The sequence below is a fragment of the Megascapheus bottae genome, chromosome 13, assembly GCF_031878675.1.
Source record: "Megascapheus bottae isolate mThoBot1 chromosome 13, mThoBot2.hap1, whole genome shotgun sequence".
NCBI lineage: Eukaryota > Metazoa > Chordata > Mammalia > Rodentia > Geomyidae > Megascapheus > Megascapheus bottae.
In genome coordinates, this window is record NC_143521.1 from 13,902,697 (window position 1) to 13,927,332 (window position 24,636).

At 35.8% G+C, this 24,636-nt stretch overlaps 1 protein-coding gene across 1 annotated transcript in view; it reads left to right on the plus strand.

The window, feature by feature from the left end:
* Positions 1 to 24,636, plus strand: part of Antxr2 (ANTXR cell adhesion molecule 2) — a 116,833-nt gene that overhangs the window by 43,715 nt on the left and 48,482 nt on the right. Inside the window, exons 12-14 of the mRNA XM_090343359.1 lie at positions 8,783 to 8,878; positions 17,989 to 18,033; positions 19,569 to 19,664. Of these exons, the coding sequence (XP_090199485.1) occupies positions 8,783 to 8,878; positions 17,989 to 18,033; positions 19,569 to 19,664 (237 nt within the window). The remainder of the gene's footprint in view (positions 1 to 8,782; positions 8,879 to 17,988; positions 18,034 to 19,568; positions 19,665 to 24,636) is intronic.

Genomic DNA, 24,636 nt, shown 5'->3' on the forward strand with positions numbered 1-24,636 from the left:
AAATTTAATATTTTCTCATATCTCATGGTTTTATTATCTTTTAGTTTAGTTTAGGACACACTCCCGCTCAAGAATCAAAATAAAACACTGCAGTGTTACTCATGTTGAGCTGATTGTGTGTGTCATTATCTAAGCCTGTGTCACACGGACAAGTGATTCCAGATGGAACCTTGTGTCACTTTTAATCTCCCCAAATAGCTTTAAAGATATTTCTTTCTATTTTGGAAATAAATTTTTATTTTACAATTGTGTCTGTAGTGTGTTTTGCAATTTCTGGTTTTTCTGAATGTTGTAATTTGTAGGTTTTCTGGTCTCTCGAATGTGGTAGGATGAAGTTACAACCACATTTGTTGTGTGTAGTTTCTTCATGCTTAGATCACTAAAAGGGTGTTTTGTTCTTCCTCCTTCTTATTCTTCATCTGCAGTTGTCAGTTTTTTTTAACCTCTTTTCTCTGAAAGCAAGAAAACAGTCCTTTCTTTTCTTGTCTTTTAGCCACATGTTACTTCCTTATGCAAGAAGCTGAGACTGAATGACTCACCCAGAGTTTACAGGTTACTTCTAAGGAAGTCTTAGCTAAGTCTTGCTAGTTCTTAGAAAGGTAATAGGGGCAATTTGTCAAGCGATTTAATAGAAAGGTATATTGGTTGTGTCAGAGATGGCAAGGAAGAGAGAGAGGAAAGAGAAGAGAGAAGAGAGAGAAGGGTGAGGAGAAATAATATTAAAGGACCCAGACAATTCTCACTGAGATGGGCTTTGAGCCAAGACGTGAGGAAGTGAAGGACTAAACCCTGAACACCATTAGATGGAAGTGTGTTCTATGCAGAAAGAGTTGTCAGAACAAAGCCTTAAGTGGGGGTAATACCTAATAAGTTTAAAGAAGAGCCAAGTGGCCAGTGGAGTGGAGTTGACAGGATGAGATGAGGTAGAGTCAGAAATGAAATTCATGCGTGGCTATGTGAGTATGTGCAAGCACTGGAGGTTTTCTTCTGAGTAAAAATGGAGATGAATTGAAAGGTGACGTGGTTTGATTTAAGGTTTGATTAAAGAGTTCACTGTAGCTGTCCCATGAAAACATTGTTCCAGTGGGAATAAAGTGGAAATCTTTGACCAGTCCTGTGGCTATTTCAATAATTTATGCAATGTAGAAAGGCACCTACCCCATTGGGGTGGTGGTAGTGGTGATGGTGAGATGTGATTAAATTTGATTTCGATTGTGAGATGTGTCATATGTTAAAGACATTGCTTAAAGTATCATTAGAGATACCATAGGTGTATGACAGTAACACAGACATCGAGAATAGTTTCAAGTGATTTCTGTTTATTTTTTGGACTGGGAAGCCAGAAGAATGAATAGTCATCAAGTAGAGAAAATGAGGAGTTTGATTTTGATACTGTGGGCAGTCAGCTAAGAGCTAACCTCAGTGGAAATGTCAGAGAGTTCCCTGACATACAAGTGTGATGCTTTAGAGGAAGGTAGATAAAAGTAGAAGAATCTTGAGACTTACTGATGAATAACTGAAATGGTATAAGAAATAGAATCCAACTTTGTATTTAGTAAGAAAAAAAGGACAATGGTTTTCCAAGATCTTAGGGCAAGAAGGGAAAGAGTGCCAGAGAAAGGTTTTGTCTTAATGAAGAACCAAGAAATACTTGGTCTTGAGGGTAGAGCAAGAAATAGGCAAAGAGAAGACAGGAAAGAATGCTGCAGAGAAAGCAGATAAGGTGAGGATGTGTTGAAGAATTAGGTGTGGACATATTTGGTCAGAGTGGATAAGAAGTTCAAAGAAAATTTGGAAATAGAAATTTTAATACAGCTGTCAATAACTTAAAACACCTGGAAGAATTTAGTGTTCACCATATAAGTTTGTGAAAGGAAGACTTTACTATTGAGAGATGCTAATGTTGGAATTAATAAAGGGAAGATGCTAAGTTTATCTTTTTTATGGTAAATAGTGCTGCAATTAACATCATTGTGCTAGTGGCTTTAGTATGTACTTGTTTCTGGACATTTGGGTAATGCCAAGGAGTGGAATTGCTGGATCATAGGGGAGCTCCCACCAACTGTGTAGTAGCAATCCCTCCAGGTCACATCTTTGCCAGCATCTGTTGTTATTAGATTTCTTGATCATGGCCATTCTAACTGGAGTGAGGTGGAATCTCGTAGTTATTTTGATTTGCATTTCATTTGTGGCCAGAGATGTGGAACATTTCTTCATGTGTGTAGAGGCCATTCTTATTTCTTCAGAGAAGCCTCTCTTTAAGTCTTTGGCCCATCTTTTAATGGCATGATTGTTTCTTTGAAAATATGTTTTAGAGAGATTCAGTTTTCTAGCTGTAGATATGTTTTAGATATGAGGCATTTGTCTGTTGTATGGTTAGTGAAGATCTTCTCCACTCTGTGGGCTTTCTGATTAACTTGCTAGCTATGTCTTTTGCCATACAGAAACTCTGCAGTTTAATGCAGTCCCATTTGTGCAGACTTTCTTTAATTTGTTGTGTTTAGACCTGTGCCAAGGAGACTAGTGTATCTCCTATTCCTTCTTGTAAAGTTTTCAATGTATCTGCTTTTACCTCAAGGACTTTGATACATTTGGAATTGGTCCTGGTGCAAGGTGATATAGAAGGATCCAACTTTAGTTTTCTGCAGGTGCTTAACTAGTTGTGCCAGCACCATTTGGTGAAGAGGCTGTCTTTTTTCTATTTTATTTTTTTGCTCCCTTATCAAAGATTAGGTGGCCATAGGTCTTTGGGCTGATGTCTGGGTCTTCAGTTCTATTCCATTGGTCCTCTGGCCCGTTCTTGTGCCAGTACCAAGCTGTTTTGGTTACTATAGCTCTGTATAGAGTCTAAAGTTTGGTATTGATTTTCCTCCAGTGCTGTGAAGGGAACAAGTTTTGTAAGGCAGATTTTTTTTTAAAGATTATCTATAGTCAGAAAGAAACTTGATTTTATTAGTTTTGACTACTTTAACACAATGCCTTTGTCCATTACTTAAAGATTACTAATAAAATACTTAAAAAATAAGAACACCTTAGAATACAAAGATTAATTAAACCAAGGTAAAAAGTAGGGTTAGCTTGGGCCAGTAGAAAAAGTGAGTAAGCTAAAACAAGGAATGGAAAACCAGAACATTTAGCAAATAGAAAAGATGAAGGAAGACTCCAGGGAGAATGCAAGGACAGCCTTGACTTTTTAGAGAAGCTCTCAGGCATTCCCAAGGAGTTTCAAGGGCAGAGACACCCTCAATCTTTCGTACACAGTGCACACTATTCAAGGATGCTCAAAGATGTTTGTCTATTGAATTGACCAAACCCTTGGGTGGATGTATGGATCGATGGAAAGAGTATCTATTGCCTTGAGCTCTTCTTGTTCCTGGGAGAATGGTTTGCTTGGCGTCTGGACACTGAAGGTTCTGTTATTTTCCCTGTTTTAAAACCTAGTACATGCTAGTATTGAGTCTTGAATCCAAATATGTCTATAACGACATATTTGGTGTATCTACCATCTAAAACCAGATAATAAACTTATTTATCTAGTACAGGTGTCAGAAATATTCTACAACAATCCAGTGAATTAAATTGTCATGTATTTTGTGACTAGTTTGTTTTTGTTTTTGTTGTTTTCAGTTCTCTATCACTACATTCCTGGCAACAAATTTTGGAGACCAATTTCCATTTGTATGTCTATTTTATTGCAATGTCATTACTATGATTATTTGGTAAATAGATACCAAATTATTATTCATGCAGTTTGAAATTTTGAGGTATTTCTCTTTCTTTATAGTTATTTTATAGTCATAGTAGTGAGCTTGATTTATTTTTATAATTCTGATTCGTTTAGCTTAAATTTTCAGTTCTACATGGCAGAGTCAAGATTTTGAGTTATTCTAACTTACTGTTAATAAAGAAAAAGCAATTAGGTGCTGATGAAGTTCAACAACTTAACATATTTCTATGACTAGAAAATAAGTGTTTTCTACTTATTAAAGCTCAAGGTTCTGCTCTGTCTCATAGCAGCCTTCAAACAGTTTAGGCTTTAAAGCCTTGACTGACATGTGAAATGTTGTCTCTGACTGAATTTAGTTAACTATTATACCCAAGTTTTCACAGACTGTGTAGACTTGCACAAATGGCACTCGCTGTCTTTTTTTTGGTACCTATAGTGGGTCTTGAACTGGGGTTTTGAGCTCTCACTTTTTGGCTCAAGGCTGGTATTCACCACTTGAGCAGTGCTCCCACTTCAGGTTTTTGCAGGGTATCTGAAAACAAGAATTTCTGGGACTTTTCTGCAGGCTAGCATCAAACCAGGATCCTCAGATCTTAGTCTCCTGCATAGCTAGAATTATAAACATCAGCTAGAACCTGGCTACAGAAATATTTTCTTTTGGGAAGAAATAATACACCAAATGGCCAGTTAGAAGATCATTCAACAAATGATGGTCTATCCAATCCGTGGCCATTTCTTTTAATGAATTGCAGCAGGTCGAAACTTTTTTTTTTAACCAGTCCTGGGGTTTGAACTCAGGGCCTGAGCATTGTCCTTGGGCTTTCTCAATGCTAGAGCTCTACCACTTGAGCCACAGCACCACTTCCAGCTTTTTCTTTGTATGTGGTACCGAGGAATCAAACCTAGGTTTTTGTGTATGTTAGGGAAGCACTCTACCACTAGGCCAAACTGCGGCATCATGATTTCTTTTTCTCTGTTTTCCCAGGTGTCACTCAGTTCTCTGTAACTCTCTGCTACAACCACAGTAGTTTTTCTTGTATTACAGGAACCACTAATTTGGGGGTACAATCTTTCTGTTTTTACAGTTTCTCAACCATTTCCTCCCAGAACCCTAAGCTAGTTTAGTTCCCCATTTCAAGTGTTCTCTTGGTCTTCTTTCATTCTCTTCACTGTTTGTTTAAAGTTTACCTCTCTAGCTTGTGGACTGTGTGAAGATCTTCTAGCGTGAGGCTCATCAGATATTTTCTGGATGAGGAAAATATGCTTACGGCTTTTCAATCACATTTATTCAATTTTGCTAAACAAAAACTAACAATCACATGTTGAATTGGGGTTTTTTTGAGCTGAGCTATGTCCTGAGGAGAAGTGAAAAGCCTGTAGTTTCTTCCCATGATGCAGACCTGGATATTATTTTACTTATCTCCTAACTCTTCTTCCTCTTTAGATTTGTTTGTAGTATGATATCAGATCACAGGCCTGAAGCTCATGTGTTTGACCTTTTCTTAATTTGTTTATGAAGTTCTATGAACAATGAAGTGATTTCCCTTTGGTGACTTTCTGTTTTCTGATAATGGCCCTGATATCCAAAACAAAGAAAATGTATTGGGTGTCCAATTAACTGAGCTAAAGCTGGATACTGTAGACTTAAATTATCATCTTCCTCCAGTCCTATTTTCCATCACACTTGACTTAAATATAAGTAAAGACTACATGTGTAGGTAACACTTTCAATTTTTTGGGACTGTTTTTGGAATCATAAAAGATGATAATATTACCATAATAAATGTATATTTTCATCATGAGGTACCTTGTGGTTTGTCTGTTTTACTTATAGAGCCCTTTTATATTGAAGGGAAACCAATAATTTTTAGTACCTATCACTAATAGGTACAAGGTACCAGCCTTTCTACTTTATATTCCAAGTGTCAGCACAATTTTTATGAATTGCCTGTTCATGGCAATTTCCTGTTCCTTTCATGCACAGAAGTACAAGACAACAACTAAACTTTTATCAGATTTGTTGTCTATGGTTACCTGCCCTTATTTGTGAACATAGAATGCTAAGTTCTAAGAAAAAGGGAAATAATATTTTACCAGTCTTTTTCATACTTGTAATGCACAAAGAATGAACATTTATTTTAATGAGTGCTGGGCTGAATGGGAATGTTACTGGGGTATTGCTGATATACTCAGTTCTTAGAGGTGCATGTTTCAGATTAGAAAGCTTACAGAGTTTAGCAATGAAATATTATATTGTTAGTAGGTTCTTGTATTTCAGGGCACATACTTGACCTTGATAATGGGGAAGAAATGTCATAGGATGCATGCTCTATCATAATGGCTGTGTGATGTAGAATGCACATGATCTCTGTGCATGTGTGCACAGGCGCTAATTGGAAATGAGTTTTTTTTAAAGAATTTATTAACGTTGATTTTTACATCATATTTTAAATGACAAGTTTAACATACAAGTGTTCAAGGAAGGAATCTCTATTTACAATCACTGGGACTTAGTATTTAGAACTTAATCACAATTAGGCTAAGGGTTTGTATGTCATAGAAACACATTAATTTATGAAATAAAACATTATGTCTATAGAGTCATAGGTTTTTTTTTTTTGCCAGTCCTGGGCTTGAGCTCAGGGCCTAAGCACTGTCCTTGGACTTTCTCAAGGCTACAACTCTACCACTTGAGCCTCAGCACCACTTCTGGCTTTTTCTATATATGTGGTACCAAGGAATCGAACCTGGGTCTTCGTGCAGGCTAGGCAAGCACTATAACCACTAGGCCAAACTCCCAGCCCTAGAGTCATAGGTTTTTATGTCTATATAGTTATGTTTATATTTCCATTACCATGTCCATAGCTTTGGGTATGCAGTTATTGAGTCCTCGCTCTTGTACTCTTTGTATTTAATAGCCACATATTAAAGATACCATGCACCTTTTGATCCTTAGGTCTTGACTTGTCTCACTCAACATGATTCACTCTAGATTCATCCACTTCCCTGTGAATGCCATTATTTTATCTTGTCTGTTGGCTATGTAGAATTCAATTGTGTATATATACCACATTTTCTGTATCCATTCATCTGCAGTAGGGCATCTGGATTGTTTCCATCACCTGGCTATTGTGAATAGTGCAGAGATGAACATAGCTGAGCAGGTATCCTTATAATATCTTGAGTCATGATGTTCAGGGTAGGTACCCAGAAGTGGTATGGCCAGATCGTAGGGAAGGTCTATTTTCAGTTCTTTAAGGAACCTCCACACTGCTTTCCAGAGTGGCTGAACTAGACTACATTCCCACCAGCAGTGTAGTAGGGTTCCTTTTTCTCCACAACCCCGCCAGCAACTGTCATTGTCTGAGTTCAAAATCTTGGCCATTCTTGTTGGGGTAACGTGGTATCTTAGGGTTGTTTTTGTGTTTCCTTTATGACCATAGATGATGAACGTTTTCTCATATGCTTTTCTGCCATTTTAATCTCTTCTTCTGATAAGTCTCTCTTTAGTTCCCTTGCCCATTTAGTGAATGGTTTATTGGGTTGTCAGGGGATTAGTTTCTTGAGTTCCCTGTAGGCACTGGATATTAAGCATTTGTCAGATGTATTGTTGGTGAATATCTTTTCCCAGTTGGTTGGCTGTCTCTCTACTTTTGCAACTATGTTTTTATCAGTACAGAAACTTTTTATTTTTAGGTAGTCCCATTTATCGAGTCTCTCTCCAATCTGTTGTGACTCTGGGATTATGTTCAGGAATCTTTTGCCTGTGCCTGTGAGTTCCAGTGTCTCTCCTACTTTATCATGTAGCAGTTTCATGGTTTCCAGTCTGATGTTGAGGTCTTGGATCCACTTTGAGTTAATGCATGTGCAGGGCGAAAGGCTAGGGTCAATTTTTAGTTTTCTGCATGTGGCTGCCCAGTTTTGCTAGCACCAATAATTGAATAGACTGTGTTTGTTCCACTGTATATCTTTAACTCCTTTGTCAAATACAAGTTGCCTATAGGTATGTGGTTCTATTTCTGGATCTTCTATTCTGTTCCACTGATCTTCTGGTCTGTTTTTGTGCCAGTACCAAGCAGTTTTTGTTATTATGGCTCTATAGTAGAGTTTGAAATCTGGTATTGTAATACCACCAAAATTGCTCTTTTTGCCTAGAATTGTTTTGGCTATTCTAGGTCTTTTCTTGTTCCATATGAATTTTTGTATTATATCTTCTATTTCTGTAAAGAATGTCTTTGGGATTTTGATGGGGATTGCATTGAATTTGTATATCAATTTTGGCAGTATAGCCATTTTCACTATTTTGGTTCTCCTTAGCCATGAGCATGGGATGTCTTTCCATTTCCTAGTGTCCTCTTTAATTTCTTTCATTAGGCTTTTATAGTTTTCATTGAATAATTCCTTTACATCTTTGGTTAAGTATATTCCTAAGTATTTTATTCTTTTGGGGGCTATTGTGAATGGGATCATTTTCTTGATTTGGCCTTCTGTTTGTGTATTGTTGGTGTACAAGAAGGCTGGAAATGAGAGTTTTATGGACTTTCCTGTCAGGACTGGCTTCAAACTGCAATCCTCAGAGCTCAGCCTCCTGAGTATAGGGCTATAGGTAGGACCTCTGGTGTCCAGCCATATCAGACTGCTTGAACCAAAGTATGCCTCACTTAGACATTAAAAAAAAATCCCTATAAAACCAGCGTGTAACTCCAAATTGTGATTTTTTTTCTCTGCACTTTCCTACATTAAAAAAAGACATTATTTAAAAGTCTATAGCATTTGGGGAAATTTAATATTTATTATTTCCTATTTTAGCCTGACCAGTGTATATATATATATATATATATATATGTATACACACACACACACACATATATATGTTAAGTATAGTAGAAAGGAATTTATAGAACTTAAATGATTTGAGGTGATAAAACTTGCTAAAATGTGGTTTGACATTCTGATGCTATCTTTATTATTTTCTAGTGGTTATTTATAATAATATTCATGCCAAATTTTTGTCCTAAGCCTTGCTGAGAGTTTGTTTTCTCTTGTCTACTATAGTCTAATGGGATCGCAGCCCTCATTGCTATTCTGGTGTTGTTGTTACTCCTGGGCATTGGTTTGATGTGGTGGTTTTGGCCTCTTTGCTGCAAGGTGGTGAGTAAGAAGTATTTGTAATTCTTTTTATGTTATTTTTTAAAAAATCACTAACATAAATAAGTAATAAAGACAGCAAAGTAAATAAGAAACAATAAATAGAAAGTATATATGATCCTATGCAGTTTCCAATAGCAAATTTCAATTAGCAACTAGAATTTTAATTATTTCATTGCTGTAATAAATTCTTAAAAATGTTTAGAGAATGTCTGTTATAAGCATTCATCTATTTCAGAGTTTGTTAATGTCACACATGTGGGAGAAATGTATGGAAGTGGAGTATAATTGTATCTACTCAAACATAAGGAGAATTCAATGGAATTAAGGATTGTTTCTCATTGGATTATATGCCATTGTTTTCATTCTAAATATTTACTTCATGTTTCATTTTCTCTTCAAGGGATCACCTATTTCAGAGTCTGCTTTGTCTCTGAAAAGCATTTTAGATCTGAGCAATGCTGATGTTAGGGTATCTTGTTAAATCATTATTTTTGGTTCAGAGTTTCCATTTGTGTCATTTATTTCAGGTTTATGTATAGTCTGGTGAAAGAATATGGGCTGATATCAGTTCTCAGTTGTCCCATGTTTGGTGGTGTAAAGTAGCAGAAGTATATTATCTAATGTGTGTAACCACAGCTCTGACATGGGTCTCACTAGACTTCACGGAAAGGACTGAAAGGACAACAGGGATGTAGCTTTTTCTAAAGCTCTAAGGCAGTGTCAACTTCCTCATCTTTCCATCTTCAAGAGGCCATCCACATTTCCTGCCTTGTGGCCATCCTTCTTTCTCCATCTTTAAAGCCAGTAGCATTGCATCTCCTGGATGGCTCATCTGTGGTCACATCTCCCTCTGACTCTGAACCTAGCAGGAAAAGACCATCCAATTGTTAAAGAGCCCTGGATTAGGTCAGACCCACTTGGATAATCCAGGATCATCTCCCAACTCCAGGTTTTTAATCTTAATCACATCTACAAAATCCCTTTTTGCCCTGCAAGGTAATCTATTCACAATAGCAGGGAATTAAGAGATAGACCTCTTTCTGGAGGCATTACTCTGTCTATCACAGGGTAGTAAATTAAGATATGTTAGCATATTTCAGCTCATCCAATTTAGATAATTCAGGTTGTATAGAAAAGGTTATCTCAAACCAGGCCTTTTGCAAAACATACCTACTGCATGAAAATGTTCCCTTTAATATAAGCACATTATGTAGAACTTTATATTCTGCATATTATAGCAGTGCTTTGCCTGATCTTATTTGATTTCCTTTCTCCATTTTCCCCCTTCATCTTTACTGATTAATTTCAGTTTAATTGCAATTTCAGCAGTATTTTGTATTACCCTTGCATTTATTATGAATTTTACCTTAGTCTCCTTTCATGAGGCAACTTTACAATTCTTTAACTCAGAGCAATTGGCCCTTGAGGAAGCATAGAATTAACTCAAGGAGAGTCTCTTTGCTGATCTAATCAGTTTCCTGCCCTAGCAGTGAGTGCTCAGTTTCCTGTTGTAATCTTTATTGTTCTAGAGATGACTACTTTAGAGTGGATAGTCTTAAAATAAAAAAAGAAGATGCCTAATGTGATTTGTTTTCCTTGGTTCTTAATTTACATTTAACCATGGAGGAATTCTGACTTCATTTACTATTGACCACATAGCACAAAAGTATCAAAGTGTACAGCTATTTTTATAAAGATACATTGAAATTGAAGTAAGTTTCAAAGGTTGTTTGGTTTATGAAAATACAGGTTTTGACTATTATTTGGGATCAATTATTGTTTTGGATATTATAGAAGAGACATAAACATTAGATAGTGAGACTAGATGTTTCTAACCCTGAGATTTAGCTGTCTATAAATCATGGAGTTGTATTCGTGCAAGGAATAGAGAAGTTCCTTTATTTGAATGATAATGTATCAGAAAGCTTTCAGTCCATAGATAAAATAGGAATGCTTACAAAATCTCTTTCTTTAATAGCCAGTGAGAGAGAGATGCCTTTATCTTATAATTAGAAATACAGAATAACAAGCAGCTAGTCGTTAGTATGAAGGTATGATAGGATAGGTAGTTATGAAGGAATAATAGCAAATATTTTTCAAATTATGTTTAAAACCAAAGAGAAGATAGAGGCAACATTTTACATTTAGCTTTTGGTCTCTAGTAGGTACCTGTTAATATGCTAAAACCAAGAGAAAAAACGCCCAAGGGATGATGTGGAAATTGACATTTAATATGGAAACAAATGTGAGCTATTCAGTACAGAAAAGTCAAAAGTGCCCGATACCAGAATATAAAAAGAACAGTAAGAACACAAAAGGAGCATTTCAGAGAGCTCTGAGAATATGCCTGCGTCCTGAACTATGGATAAATACGTGGCAGTGAATAAGGAGCATCTCAGATGAAGTGTGTGTGTGTGTGTATGTGTGTGTGTGTGTGTGTGTGTGTGTGTGTGTGTGTGTGTGATGTTATTTTACTTCCTTTGGGAAGTGTTCTGCTAAGACCTAGCATAAAAGATGGTTTGCATTGTATGAAGAACCCTATGAGGTAAAGCCTGCTAGCTTTTAAATTTAATTTAATTTTGTTGCAAAGGTGATATACAGAGGGTTATAGTTACATAGGTAAGGTAGAGAGTACATTACTTGTTGAACATTGTTGTCCCCTCCCTCATTTTCTCCCACATTCCTTCCCTGCCTGGAATCTCCCTTCTCCAAAGTTGTAAAGTTCTTTTTGAGCACATTGTCTCATGAGTATCCTCTTGTATTGGTTCACCCTTTGTCCTTTGTCTCATTATTTTGCTATTTCCCTTCCCTTCCCCAAATCAGAGAAATGTATATCAGAGACACAGGATACCAGAATGAAAAGCAGTGACTACAGGGGATAAATGGAAGGCAAAAAAAACCTGAAAGAGAAAAGAAATAACTTCATGTAGCACAACCTTCAGATCTCAACTTTCTGAGCAGCTAGGATTATAGCTGGGAGCCACTAGCACTTGGCTAAGTTTCTTATTTTTAATGTAATACCATTTATTGCCATCCATGTAATAATTTGTGTCCAATTTATTGAACATCTTCACATTCAGCATCAATGACTGCTTTTCTGTTGACGAAATATCAGTAGTTACGTTCCTTTTCTTTTCAGATTAAAAAGAAGAGAGTTATAAAAAACGAATTATGCACTGAATTATGAATGTGATATCAGAAATGTAGTTTTTCATTATTATTTAGCAGAGGTATGTTGAGATTTTGGTTGGTTTGTTTCACTCATCAGAATAGTAGAAATGATCTTGCTAGAGATGAATCCTTTGGCATAAGAAAATATGACACCACATTACAGATGCAAACAATGGGAAACAATGGCTTTCTGTAGTGGTCATGACTGTTAGAGATTGGCAAAACTCTGGTATGCTAAAAATGACAAATGTTCAGTTTGCCCCAGGGTCCTTGCTCAAACTTCTCCAGTCTCAGAGGATTACAAGTTCACAATTCTTCAGTACATGTAGGACATTACAAAAATAATCTTATGGATCTTAGTTTAGAAAACCATTTAAATTTATGTTTTTTAATTGTTGGGGTGATGTATAGAGGGGTTACAGTTACTTTCGTCAGATAATGGATACATGACTTCTTGAACACTGATGCATCTTCCCATTTCTTTTTCCTACTTTCCCTTCCCCTACCTCTTTCCGATCATCTTTGTTTTTCCCCTTCCCATCCCTATTTTAGATAAGAAAATAAACATATATACAATATACGTGATAACAAAGTCAGATACAGTAACAACATGAGATAAACCAGAAGGGGAAAAAAAAGAAAAGAAATAACTTCACATAGTACATTAAGAACAACAGTCACAAAGATTTGTTTTTAAAGGCCAATTTGTAAGTTGAGCTTCATGATGAGGTAGTCTAGACTCATCTTAATATTCAGCAACAGCTCTGCTGTTCTTTCTAAACGGGAATGACACTTGTATATTGCACTTGTTTTTTATTGTTGAGGAGGGCTCCTGGTGCCTTTATTAAGTTACTTTCAGAGCAGCCTGATATTTTTTGAATGCACAATAAAACAGCAGTAATTTAATTTTAATATGCTCTCCTGCACCATTAACTGAAATGATTTATGTTTGGCTACCTCATTGAAATATACTGTTTGGATGTTTGCATACATTGCTTCCATGGTGATTTTTTCCAGAAGAGCGTCATTTATGAACCAGGGTATCAAATTCTTCCTTGTCTTGGTTTATTTGCTCTGACACAATATCTTAATTCAACTGTTGGCACGACACCCTCTCACACCATTCTTCCCAGGCTACATTTGGCATTTTGCATTGCAATTGTGCCTAAAGTTCTGGTCATTGACTTATTTTCTGCAAAGTAACATTCACTGAGCATTGGTGAGTTTGCCAAAAGGGAAGGACAAGGATAAGATAACTTGGACCTATTTTGGTCTGGATGCTGAAAACATGTTACGTTGTGGAATTCGTAAAAGATAGGCTTCCCGAGTATTAGTACAATAAAATTTGAGTTTACAAACTTCAAAAGGGACTATTCTAGTTCTGTGATCTTATTAAAAGAAAAAGGACAATAAAAGGAAGACATATATATTTTAAAAACTCTTGTAAGCAGCAAATTGTTTTTCTCTATTGTCTAAAGGCTCGTAGACACTTAGCAGATACCGCTGATGAATTGGACAATTCTTTTTTGTCAAGAACAAGACTTGTTTATGAAATACTACTTGATTTACAATTACTGTACTGTATCTTCTTTTTTTTTATTCCAAAGCAGTTCAATGTTGACAGCTCTTTTCACTTTTTTCTGAATATCGGAACATATGATCACATCAAGCTGGCTGCAGGCCCCAGTGCTGACATTTTCTAGCGCAAAGAAGGCCCATATCACTTGAACATTTGAAAAGTGTTAATGAGCAGATCAAAAGGACTGGTGCCTCAAGCAGCTAACTTTTTACTTTTTTTTTTTTTTTTTTTTGAAAAGAAGGAATCGGCTTTTCTCCAAACTGAAATCTTCATTCTAGCAGCTAAGGAGATGAGATGTAATCCTCTCTGATGATGATAATAACAAATAAAAAAATTGGAGAAGAATCAAACTCTGCATATGGTTCAGAAAGTGGTGAAAGTAGTTTCCAGAATTTTCAATACAGAGCTGAAGGATGCTAAGTTGGAAAAAAAAAAAAACCCCTGGCAAGTAGGCAATATTATGCCTTTTAAAATCTGCAAATTCTCATAAAATATGGTGCATATGAATACATCCTTTTCTGAAATAAATGTGTTCTTGCACTATTTAATATAAGAATGGGATTCTCATGACTGTTATTTTTAATGTATTTGGACAACAGTAAGCTTTCCTTTCCTTTTCTATTGAACTAGTTTTGCTGAAATGTAGGAATGTTAGTATAGCACAGATTTTTTTTTTTCCATTTTTGGATTTGGAGCCATTTGGCCCTGGATTATTTTCACCCTCTCTTGTTATTTATGAGGTTGGTATGTTAGAATAGAGAGAAGAGGCATGTTGAAAGCTCATAAGGAAACCATTTTATTTTCTCAACCCAAATTTCTAGGTGAGTGATGTTGGGCATTATAGTGAACACTTTTTTTTTCATCCATAATAACAATAAAGTCTTACATACTTATCACATGCTTTAAAAACTTGGATTTTCTGTCACTTAGGAATTATCTCATTTATCCAAGTAAGTAACAACTGCTCAAAAAATCTGGCAGTCTAAATATTTATTTTAAAGGAATGTCATATGGCATAAGTTGAGCTCAGAGTTTTGAGGTTGATGGACCTGAATCCATATATTTTCTTTGTATTTGGATAATTATTGAAATTAGAATCTTTGTTCTTTCTATTTAAAATGAAGGTAAGCATAGTAAGTGCACAGGGTTATTATGAAATAAGAAAAAAACTGAATGTCTCTCATGGAGCAATGCTGATGAAGGACAGTTGTAAATAATGCTGTGCCTTTAGCTCTAGCTTAGTGGTTGTATGACGGTTGTGTCTTGAATTTATTAATTGGGTTTTGGGACTGATAGAACTTTAAGGGCTTTGTTTTCATTATTAACAATTTAAAAAACTATACTTTCTAGAACTTCAAAATCACTTTCAGTTTACAACAGATCAAGCATTTACTCATATAAGGTTTCAGAAAGCACAAGTTTGATCATGTATTATAAGAAGACCAAACTCTAGGATTTCTTAAAATGGGACTGGTCCATATGTCCATAAATATGAGCATATGTATCAGTCCTCCCATTTCAGATATTTATTAGCTGAATACATACTAAAGAAACAGAACTGCTTGTATGGTAGCTCACGCCTGTAATCCTAGGTACTCAGGAGGCTGAGATCTGAGGATCATGGTTCAAAGCCAGCCCGGGCACTAAAGTCTGTGAGATTCTTGTCTCCAATTAACCACCAGAAAACTGACAGTGGCTCTGTGGCTCAAGGGGTAGGGTGATAGCCTTGAGCTAACGAGCTCAGGGTCAGCGCTCAGGCCCAGAGTTCAAGCCCCATGACTGACTACAAAAAACAAAAACAAAAAAACAAGAACAGAACAGGTGAACAAATAACTCAGAGTTATTTCATGAGAAATGAGTGATACTTTTAGTTTCCAAGCAGATAAATGAAACAGAAATATGGTAATCATTGTGGCACTCTAGAATATGAGTGTATCTTCATTTTCCTCTTTTTGTCAGTTGTGGGGCTTGAACTCAGAGTCTGGTTATTGTCCTAGAGCTTCTTTGTGCTCAAGACAAGCACTTGGCCTACAGCACCACTTCCAGTTTTTTGAGTGGTTAATTGGAGATAAAAGTCTCATGAAGACTTTTATGCCCAGGCTAGCTTGGACTATAATCTCCACACCTCAGCTAGGATTACAGTAACTAGGATTACAGGCATGAGCCACCATTACTTAGATGGAATTTGTCTTCTTTGGATGAAAAATTGTGTGTGTGTGTGTGTGTGTGTGTGTGTGTGTGCGTGCGCACGCATGTGTGCGTGTGTGTATTTGGTGGGAAATTTTCAGTATATTGTGTGCCTTGGAAGAGTTTCAAAGTGTTATTTTCAACACTTTTAGGCTCCTGAGAACCCTGAATTGATGGTGGAAATGAAATAGGAAGGATCCTTTTTCCTTTTCCTGTCCGTCCCTTTTCAGATTTCCATTACTTCCTCCATCCTCTTTCCCTCCTCTTCTTGTCTCCTCATGTTTTCTCTCTGCCTACTTCCCTTTTTAATGTCTGCTTTACTTCCTTGCAAGTCTAATTTGTATTGGATAATCAACTACATACCAAAAATGCAGTGAGAAACAAGAAATACAGAAAATTGTTCTCATGGAGTTTATTTTGGTTTTTTTTTTTTGAGCTAGATAAAAATATGAACTCTGATAAATGCCAAGGAAGCTGTATATCAGTAGTACTCTTAACTATTTGAGGAAGTGGGGAATTCATGGAAGAGATGGAGAAAATGGAGAGCGGATAGAAAAGAAAGGGAGGGAAAATGCTGAGGAGAGAGCCAGGAAGGAGGACAGTAGAAAAAGGGAGAAGAGAGTGAAAGATATAGGAACGGAGAAAAATGGAGAGGGAGAGATCAAGGAATCTGTTAGATATATAAATAAATTGGTGATGTCATTTAGAAGTAAAAGGATTATAGATACTAACATTGTGAGGTTACACAGTAGTCTTTGGAACGAAAAGCCTACTTGAAACTGAGAAGCTGAGGAGAGTTCATTTATAAATACAAATGACTGGTTGATTTGACCTTGCTGACAGATCTGGTTTTCATGGCTTGTTTTACACATACAGTTGATAATAATACTATTGATAATAATGAAAGAAAGAAGCTGTAGTTTGATTATCATAGATTTTTTGTGTATAATGTTATTTTAAATCTTAATCCTCCACTGGTACTTATCTCTCAAATAAATGTTAAGAAATCATAGATTTTGCATCTTTCAATTATAGGAAGAACTAGAATAGATGTTTATTGATAGAGTAAAATTGAATTAAATAAGACAAATAGAAATAAATAATGCTCTTGTAGGTGATTCAGTCGAATACAATTATTGTCCAGTTATATTCAGACAGCTGTAGTAATTTTCTGTGTATTTTTCTGAGGTTTGGATCTACACTCAGATTTCAGAGTTGAAATAAATAAATAAATATATATATATATATAAACACACACACAGATTTGAGAGTTGAAATACACACACACACACACACACACACACACACACACACACAGAAAATATTGTGGGCCAGTTCTCCAAACACCAATAAAATTAACATTTGAAATCCTTTCATTCATTATCAAAAATTTCATGCTTTACAAAGATGCTAATGCAACAAATCTTTCTATTTTCATTCATATTCAATAACTGTCAAGTTACTGTTGGTCTTTTTTATCCTATACTCTCATCTACTTCTTCATCCCAAATAATATGATGAAAATATCATGCCATCTTATCTGGAAAGGCTATTTTCAAATAATCTTTGAAAATAGAGATTTTCTAATTAACAGTAAGGAATAGCAAATCCTTGATAGAGTAGAAATGGCAATTTTATACCTGAATTTTCAGAAGCCATTGATATTAGATACTTTCTGTCATAATGAAGCAAAAGACTAAATATTCCAGGGTTATCATTTCAAATTAGACCACAGACTCCATTCCTTTCACATGAAGAATACATACAAAGTCATGAAAAGTAGTTTACAGGAAAGGAATCTTGCGTAAAAAGTTGATTTGTTAAAAGTAGCTGAAAGCAATGATTTATGTCCTCAAAGTTATCATGGATTTCTTTATAGCTTGATGGTATTAGGGTAGTTCTGACAAAATGAGAGTCCCCAGGGTATCAGGAAAAGCAGAAACATTTCTCTGCACTTAACCTCAAGAGTCATGTGGCACGATTTTTCCTTCATTTAAGTGGTTGACACTAGCTAGGGATGAGCCCAGATTCAAAAGAGAGAACTACTATAAGGCAGGTTTCACTGAGGGACATCATAGTATTTTTCTAGTAAAAATATTGTTATACTTCTTTAGTCTATTTCATCTCTATGCATGAAACTTTTTATATTTAATTTCTTTATTTATTTGGACAGGTTATCAAGGATCCTCCTCCTCCACCACCTCCTGCACCAAAAGAGGTAAATGAATCCTTAGTAAAGTGATATGCGTCTGGGGCCAGGAGTTTGGCCTAGTGATTAAAGTGCTTGTCTAGCATGCACAAAGACCCAGGTTCGATTCCTTGGTACCACATACATAGAAAAAAGCCGGAAGTGGTGCTGAGGCTCAAGTGGTAGAGCTCTAGCCTTGAGAAGTCCAAGGACAGTGCTCAGGCCCTGAGCTCAAGCCCAGGACTGGAAAAAAAAAAGTGATATATGTCGTCTTCTTTTTCTGTACATGGGCATCATTCTCAGATATTATCAGTTCCATTTCTTATTAAAAACTATACCTAAGCATTGAGGTTTTCATTGATGACAGCTATTATTTTTTACTAATTTTCTTTCATCTGCTAGAGGAATGGGTCTTTCATACTTTCGTAGACATAGATTGGCTATCAGGCTCAAAAATTCAACACAGATTTAATATGCATTTTATAATATGGTGTTAGTAGTCGTAATGGAATTTCTTTTGAAAAAGTTAGAAGATCTAAAATCTCTTAAAGATGTTATTACTTTCATCAGAGAAAGTATTCTTTCTATATTAATCTGTCAGTGAAAATCATATTGGTCACATAAAATAAGGAATGTATTAGTATTGTGAATTTTATCCTCTCCACTTGTTATGCTTTCACTACAAATTTGAGTTTAAACTTTCATATATATTGTAATATGTGTGCGCGCGCACACACACATACACATATGCGTGCACGCACACACACATTGCTTTAAATGACTGTTAAAATGCTATCTTAAACTCAGGCCCCAGTGACTCATGCCTGTAATCTTAGTTACCTATTAGGCTGAAATCTGAGGATCACTGAATCCAGCCCATGAAGAAAAGTCTGTGAAATTCTTATCTCCCATTAACCACCAGAAAACTGGAAGCTGCTATGTGGCTCGAAGTGGTACAGCACTAGATTTGAGTACAAAAGCTTAGAGACAGTGCGCAGGACCTGAGTTCAAGCCCCATCATTGACAAAAATAATACAATGCAAATGCTTTATCTTTTTAAACATGAGGCAATGAATATATTTGGAATAAACAATGAAGTTCACAGTTAAAGAGTAAGTTCTGGAGCTGGGAGTTTGGCCTACTGATAGAGTGTTTGCCTAGCATACACAAAGGCCCAGATTTGATTCCTTGGCACCACATCCATAGAAAAGAGCTGGAAGTAGTTCTGTTGCTCAAGTGGTACAGCCTTAGCCTTGAGAAAGCCAAGGACAGTGCTCAGGCCTTGAGCTCAAGCCAGAACTGGCAAAAAAAGTAAGATCTGGTGACATAGGGGTGATGATGGGAAATACCTAAAATTTGAGGAAGGAAGGGATGTTTCATACCTTGTAGAACTTGAGGTTTATATATGGATGGGTAAATGTAATGTACACTTGTATTCCCTTTATAATGTTCACATTTTCCAGAATAATGCTATTACTAAGGAATGCTTGCAAGGCCAACAAGAATCTAACTCTAAGAATAATATTTTTAAAACTTAAACCTATTATGCAATTATATTTCCATAGGAAGAAGAAGAAGATCCTCTACCCAACAAGAAATGGCCAACAGTAGATGCTTCCTATTATGGTGGTCGAGGGGTTGGTGGAATTAAAAGAATGGAGGTTGGTATCCTCAAAGGAAATAGAAACTGCAAGTCTGTAATATGTATTACCAAGATTTTAAGCCATGAAAATTATGCTTTTCACAATTCAATATTAAAACATCATACATTTTTTCTCATCATTGAGTCTTTTCTGGATACATTTCTATGAAATCATTTGAAGTATTTAAAAATACTTCAGAAATAGCAATATAAAACCTGAAATATCTGAGATTGAAATAAAATCTTCTATACATAAAATTAATAAAGAAGAAAGCTGTTTTTTTGAAAGAGACAACAAAATTGACTTACCCCTGGCAAGATCAATCAAAAAAAGGAGAGAGGAGACTGAAATAAACAAGATTAGAGCTACCATGGAGACAATCATAACCAGTATACAAAAAATCCAGACCATTGTGAATAAATTAAAAAAAAACTATTCAAGAACCAGTTTTGTGAGATCAAAGAACAGCTTTGATGCAATTATTGAATTCTGAAGGACAAAAATAAAGCTAGGATTTTTCTTACTATGTAGGAAAACCTTACTACATGGATTGCGATCTTTGAAGAAGACAGCTTCTTAAATGTTGCAACAATAGTTTTCTTTTAAAATTAGTTACATAATTAGAAAATACTATTCATGAGCATGAATAAGTCTTTACCACAAATAGAGGAAACACATTTAAAACAAACAGATTTTAGTTATTACTTATAAACTACTCTAATTATTTATTGCCATTTATAGAAGGCAATGAACTTTCCAAAATGTTTAAAGTGTAGAGTTTGAATATTATACCTTACAGATCAATGAAGTTTTCTATCTCCATGAAATATTTTTCAAGGCATAGATGAATTAATAATAACCAATAATTGTCAGCAATGGCTTCCTTACAAAAGTTTGGGCAAGTCAGCCACTCATGCCAAGGAGCAAACTGAGAAATTTTGTCATTGACACTTGGGGCTTTCTGATTGAAGACAGATATCTGTAGTTTCTCCTTTCCTATTATCCTTTAGCTTTATTTCATTTCAAGATGAGTTGGTGTGTTTTACCAACACTGTGTGTGTCCAACTTTCACATTCTCTTCATTCTGTTTCTTCCAGCAAAAAATCAATAATTTAACAGCTTCACAAGCTTGGCTATTTTCAGTTTGTACATTTCAATAAAATTCAGATTCCCGTGGGAAGATTCTCCTCTTCAGAACTACCAAAGGACTTGTTTTAGTCATATGACAGTGTTTCTCATTTTTTCATCATATTTGTGTATTATTAGGAGCTTGCACGTTTTTTTTTTACTGAATATCTTTTGAATATTTTCAGAACATCTTGTGCAGAGAAGTTTTCATTGCCAATAAAAGGCAGTTGCTAGAACTGAAGATAGTTTTCGGAGAAGAAACTGTATTTTGTGTTCCCATTGTTGGGAGTTGTGAATCTCAGCAGTTGAAAAGGACATAATCAGACTAGATCTTATTGTCCTCTCTGCCTATGTTGCATTACTCTCAGTGTGGAAAACCAGAGCAAGAATGGAGCAGATGTTTCTGCCTATATGACAAACATAACAAATTAGGAAAATTATTATGAGCACATATCAAAAGATGATCCAATGTATGTGTGTAAAAAGTACATTAGGGTAAAAAATTTGAAAGGCATCCTTAAAAATGTGAGCACGCGTTTCTGAATGGAATAATTTTCAGTATGTCATATATATTTCCTATCTTGTCATAATTTGCTTGAAAATGAACAGGGATTATATGTGCTCATAATAAATTGAATCAACGTTCAAATCCACACACTACCATACCAAATTAAATGAGTTAAGGATGTATTAGCTTGTGAATCTTAATTGGATAATGTCCTTGATGAAGATGCTGTGACTGATATTAGACTTTTCATTAGTCCAATATTCCAGGGCTCAAGTGTTGAGATCTTTTTCTAAAAGGGAATTATTCACAGGAGCCCCTGAAAGGATCCAGAGTGAAAAGAACCCCATGGCCTTCCACTACCATAACAAACACCAAGGTCTATCTTAGCTCATTGTTTCAGAGGTTCTAAATTACCAGCCTAGACTGTGTTGCTACTGTGACCTGTGGTGAAGTTGAACATCTGACAGGAGTGCATGGTAGAACAGGCTGCTTACCTCATGGCTGTTGGAAAGAAAAATGGGAGACCTGTCCCCTTTGATGGCATTCCCAATAACCTAAGACCTCCTGCTAAGTTCACCCCTTACATGTTCCACTGCTCCTTATCACCAGTTCAGGACCAAGCCTTTAACTTGTGAGTCTTTGGGGGAAGTTCCTAGACTTAAATAATCTGTTTAGGCTGACAAAATAAAAAGAGCATATGCATATTCCTAAGTAGTTGTAATTCAACTTACAAAGGTTACTGCTTTCTAATATGTGAAATTATGTTGCATGCCCCTCCTTTTTCAGCTCAAGATAATCTGTGAAAAGAATTGAGCTAACTTTCAATGTATATGGATCTTTTTGGTATGATTTGGGTCATATTTCACGAGGTATTCCATTAAGACTGAGAATTGAGACTGAGCAGAAAATGACAAAGCAAATGCAGAAGTTTCAAATGGGGAATATAAAATATGCATATAAAATGTGCGTAAAGATGGAACCGAGAATTAAATAGCATTATGCTTTTTAAAAAAAATAAAGCTCATGTTTACATGAACTTAGAAAGGAAAACGTCCAAAACTTAAATTTCTGTTAAAGCATAGTTGTTCAAAGTGATGGAGTATTTCCCGTCAAAGAAATAAATTGGAGAAATAAGTTGTCAAATAAATTGTAGAAATTATGAGATCATCTGAATTACAGAACAAATGTTCATAATTGAGGTTATGTTTAGGATTACAGATTTTTTACCTGGAATTTTCTCTCCTACTCCTTTTTAAATTAAATATTCATCTAAGTACTATGGTAATGGGATTTTGCAGAAAGCTGGAACTGAGCTGATGTTAATAACTGCTGTTAGTGCAGCTAATCCAGTACCTTAACAGCTTCAAATATGTGGTTTTGCCAAATCCTGGTAAAACTGTTTTTGTTTCTTTTTTGTATTCTGAAATTGCTCCTTTATGGCATCCAAATATGTTCTAGAAATTATGGAATCTCAATTGTTAATACTGGAAGCCAAGGGAAGTTGGAAGAATTTAGCTATCAAGCTTACAGTTACTGTTTTTTCCAGGATAAAAAGCTAGATGTATAAGTCCTATTAAGGTTTCCTTACGCAATCCATCTTATTATTCTTTTGTCCTTTCAAAGTAAATCAGTATGATCAAGTTAAAACATAATTTACATATTGAAATGTACATGATTGCTTTTAAGAGTTACAGGAAATTTCAATAAAGTATTAGATGGTGATATTAAGTGTGAATCTTTGGTGGTATTATCTGTGATAATGAATCAGTTCTTTCACTATCTAAAGCTAATAAATTTATTTAATTAACCCTCAGCAACTGTATTCACAATTACAGACCCTAGATAAGTCATATTGGGTCAAACTTGAGTTCAGCTAGCATCCTTAATATTTTTTTAGTCAGAAAATGATGCCAGTTATAGTTGGAAATAAATGTACTTCCCATATTATTTATGGCATCACACAATTGAGAGCCTGGAGACCCGCGGATGGTAAAATCTGTTATTTCTGAAAGGTTCTAAATTTTATCTACTTACATTTCTATTTTAAATTACTTCCCTAACTTAGGACACTTGTGTTTATTTTACTGTCTATATCCTCTTTTGTTCTGGTTTTTGCTCTGTCTCCTTAAAATTACAACTCTGAAACTGGGAATAACGTGTCCTGAATTTCAGAGATTGTGATTTAGGAATGTCTAAAGATTTTATAAATGTTAGTTTATCTAGGTGAAGACAATGTGATTTGAAAGAGGTTCTTTTTTTTCTGGAAAGAAAGCCAACTGTCAAGCTTTAAAGGTTTAATGATGTTTAAAACATTTTTAACAACCTCATAAAGAACATTCTAGTATCATTGATCACACTGAAATATACAGATACATTTTCATGACCCAACGGGGTCCACTTGAAATTGAAAGCTCATTCTAAAATTGTAGTTAAAAAGAGATTTTTTAAAAAAAAAATCTAGGTAAGTCTTATTAAAAAACAAACAAACAAAAAAACACTGGGAGTTTGGCCTAGTGGTAGAGTGCTTGCCTAGCATGCACGAAAACCCGGGTTCGATTCCTTGGTACCACATACATATAAAAAAGCCAGAAGTGGTGCTGAGGCTCAAATGGTAGAGCTCTAGCCTTGAGAAAGTCCAAGGACAGTGCTCAGACCCTGAGCTCAAGCCCAGGACTGGCAAAAAACCCCAAAAAACCCCCAAAACAACTAAGTATAGTTTTTCTATGAAAATCTGGAAGTGGTGCTGTGGCTCAAGTGGTAGAGTTGTAGCCTTGAGAAAGCCCAAGGACAGTGCTCAGGCCCTGAGTTCAAACTCCAGGATGCAAAAGAAAAAAAAAGAAGTTTTCTATGAACAGTAGTCGTCTGTATCTCTGTCTGCCAAATGAAGTCATTGAAGTGGTTGTAAGGTTCTAATTTTTTCCTTTATATAAATCATTAATATGTGTTAGTAGACCCTGGGAAGATTTTTTTAATATATCTTCTTAGAGCTTCACTTATCTCTGCCATGTTTGGCAATGACCCTGAGTTTTCTAAGACTGCCTTTTACTTTCCTTCTGGTGGCAGTAGTAGGAAGGTGGAGGACCGAGATCTGAGGATTATGGATTGAAGCTAGCTGGGCAGAAAAGTCCATGAGACTCCTGTCTCCAACGCATTGTCAGATAAGCCAAAACAGGGGCCAGGAGTTTGGCCTAGTGGTATAATGCTTGCCTAACATGCATGAAGACCCAGGTTCAATTCCTCGGTACACATACATAGAAAAAGCCGGAAGTGGTGTTGTGGCTCAAGTGGTAGAGCTCTAGCCTTGAGAAAGCCCAAGGACAGTGGTCAGGCCTTGAGTGCAAGCCCCACTGGAAA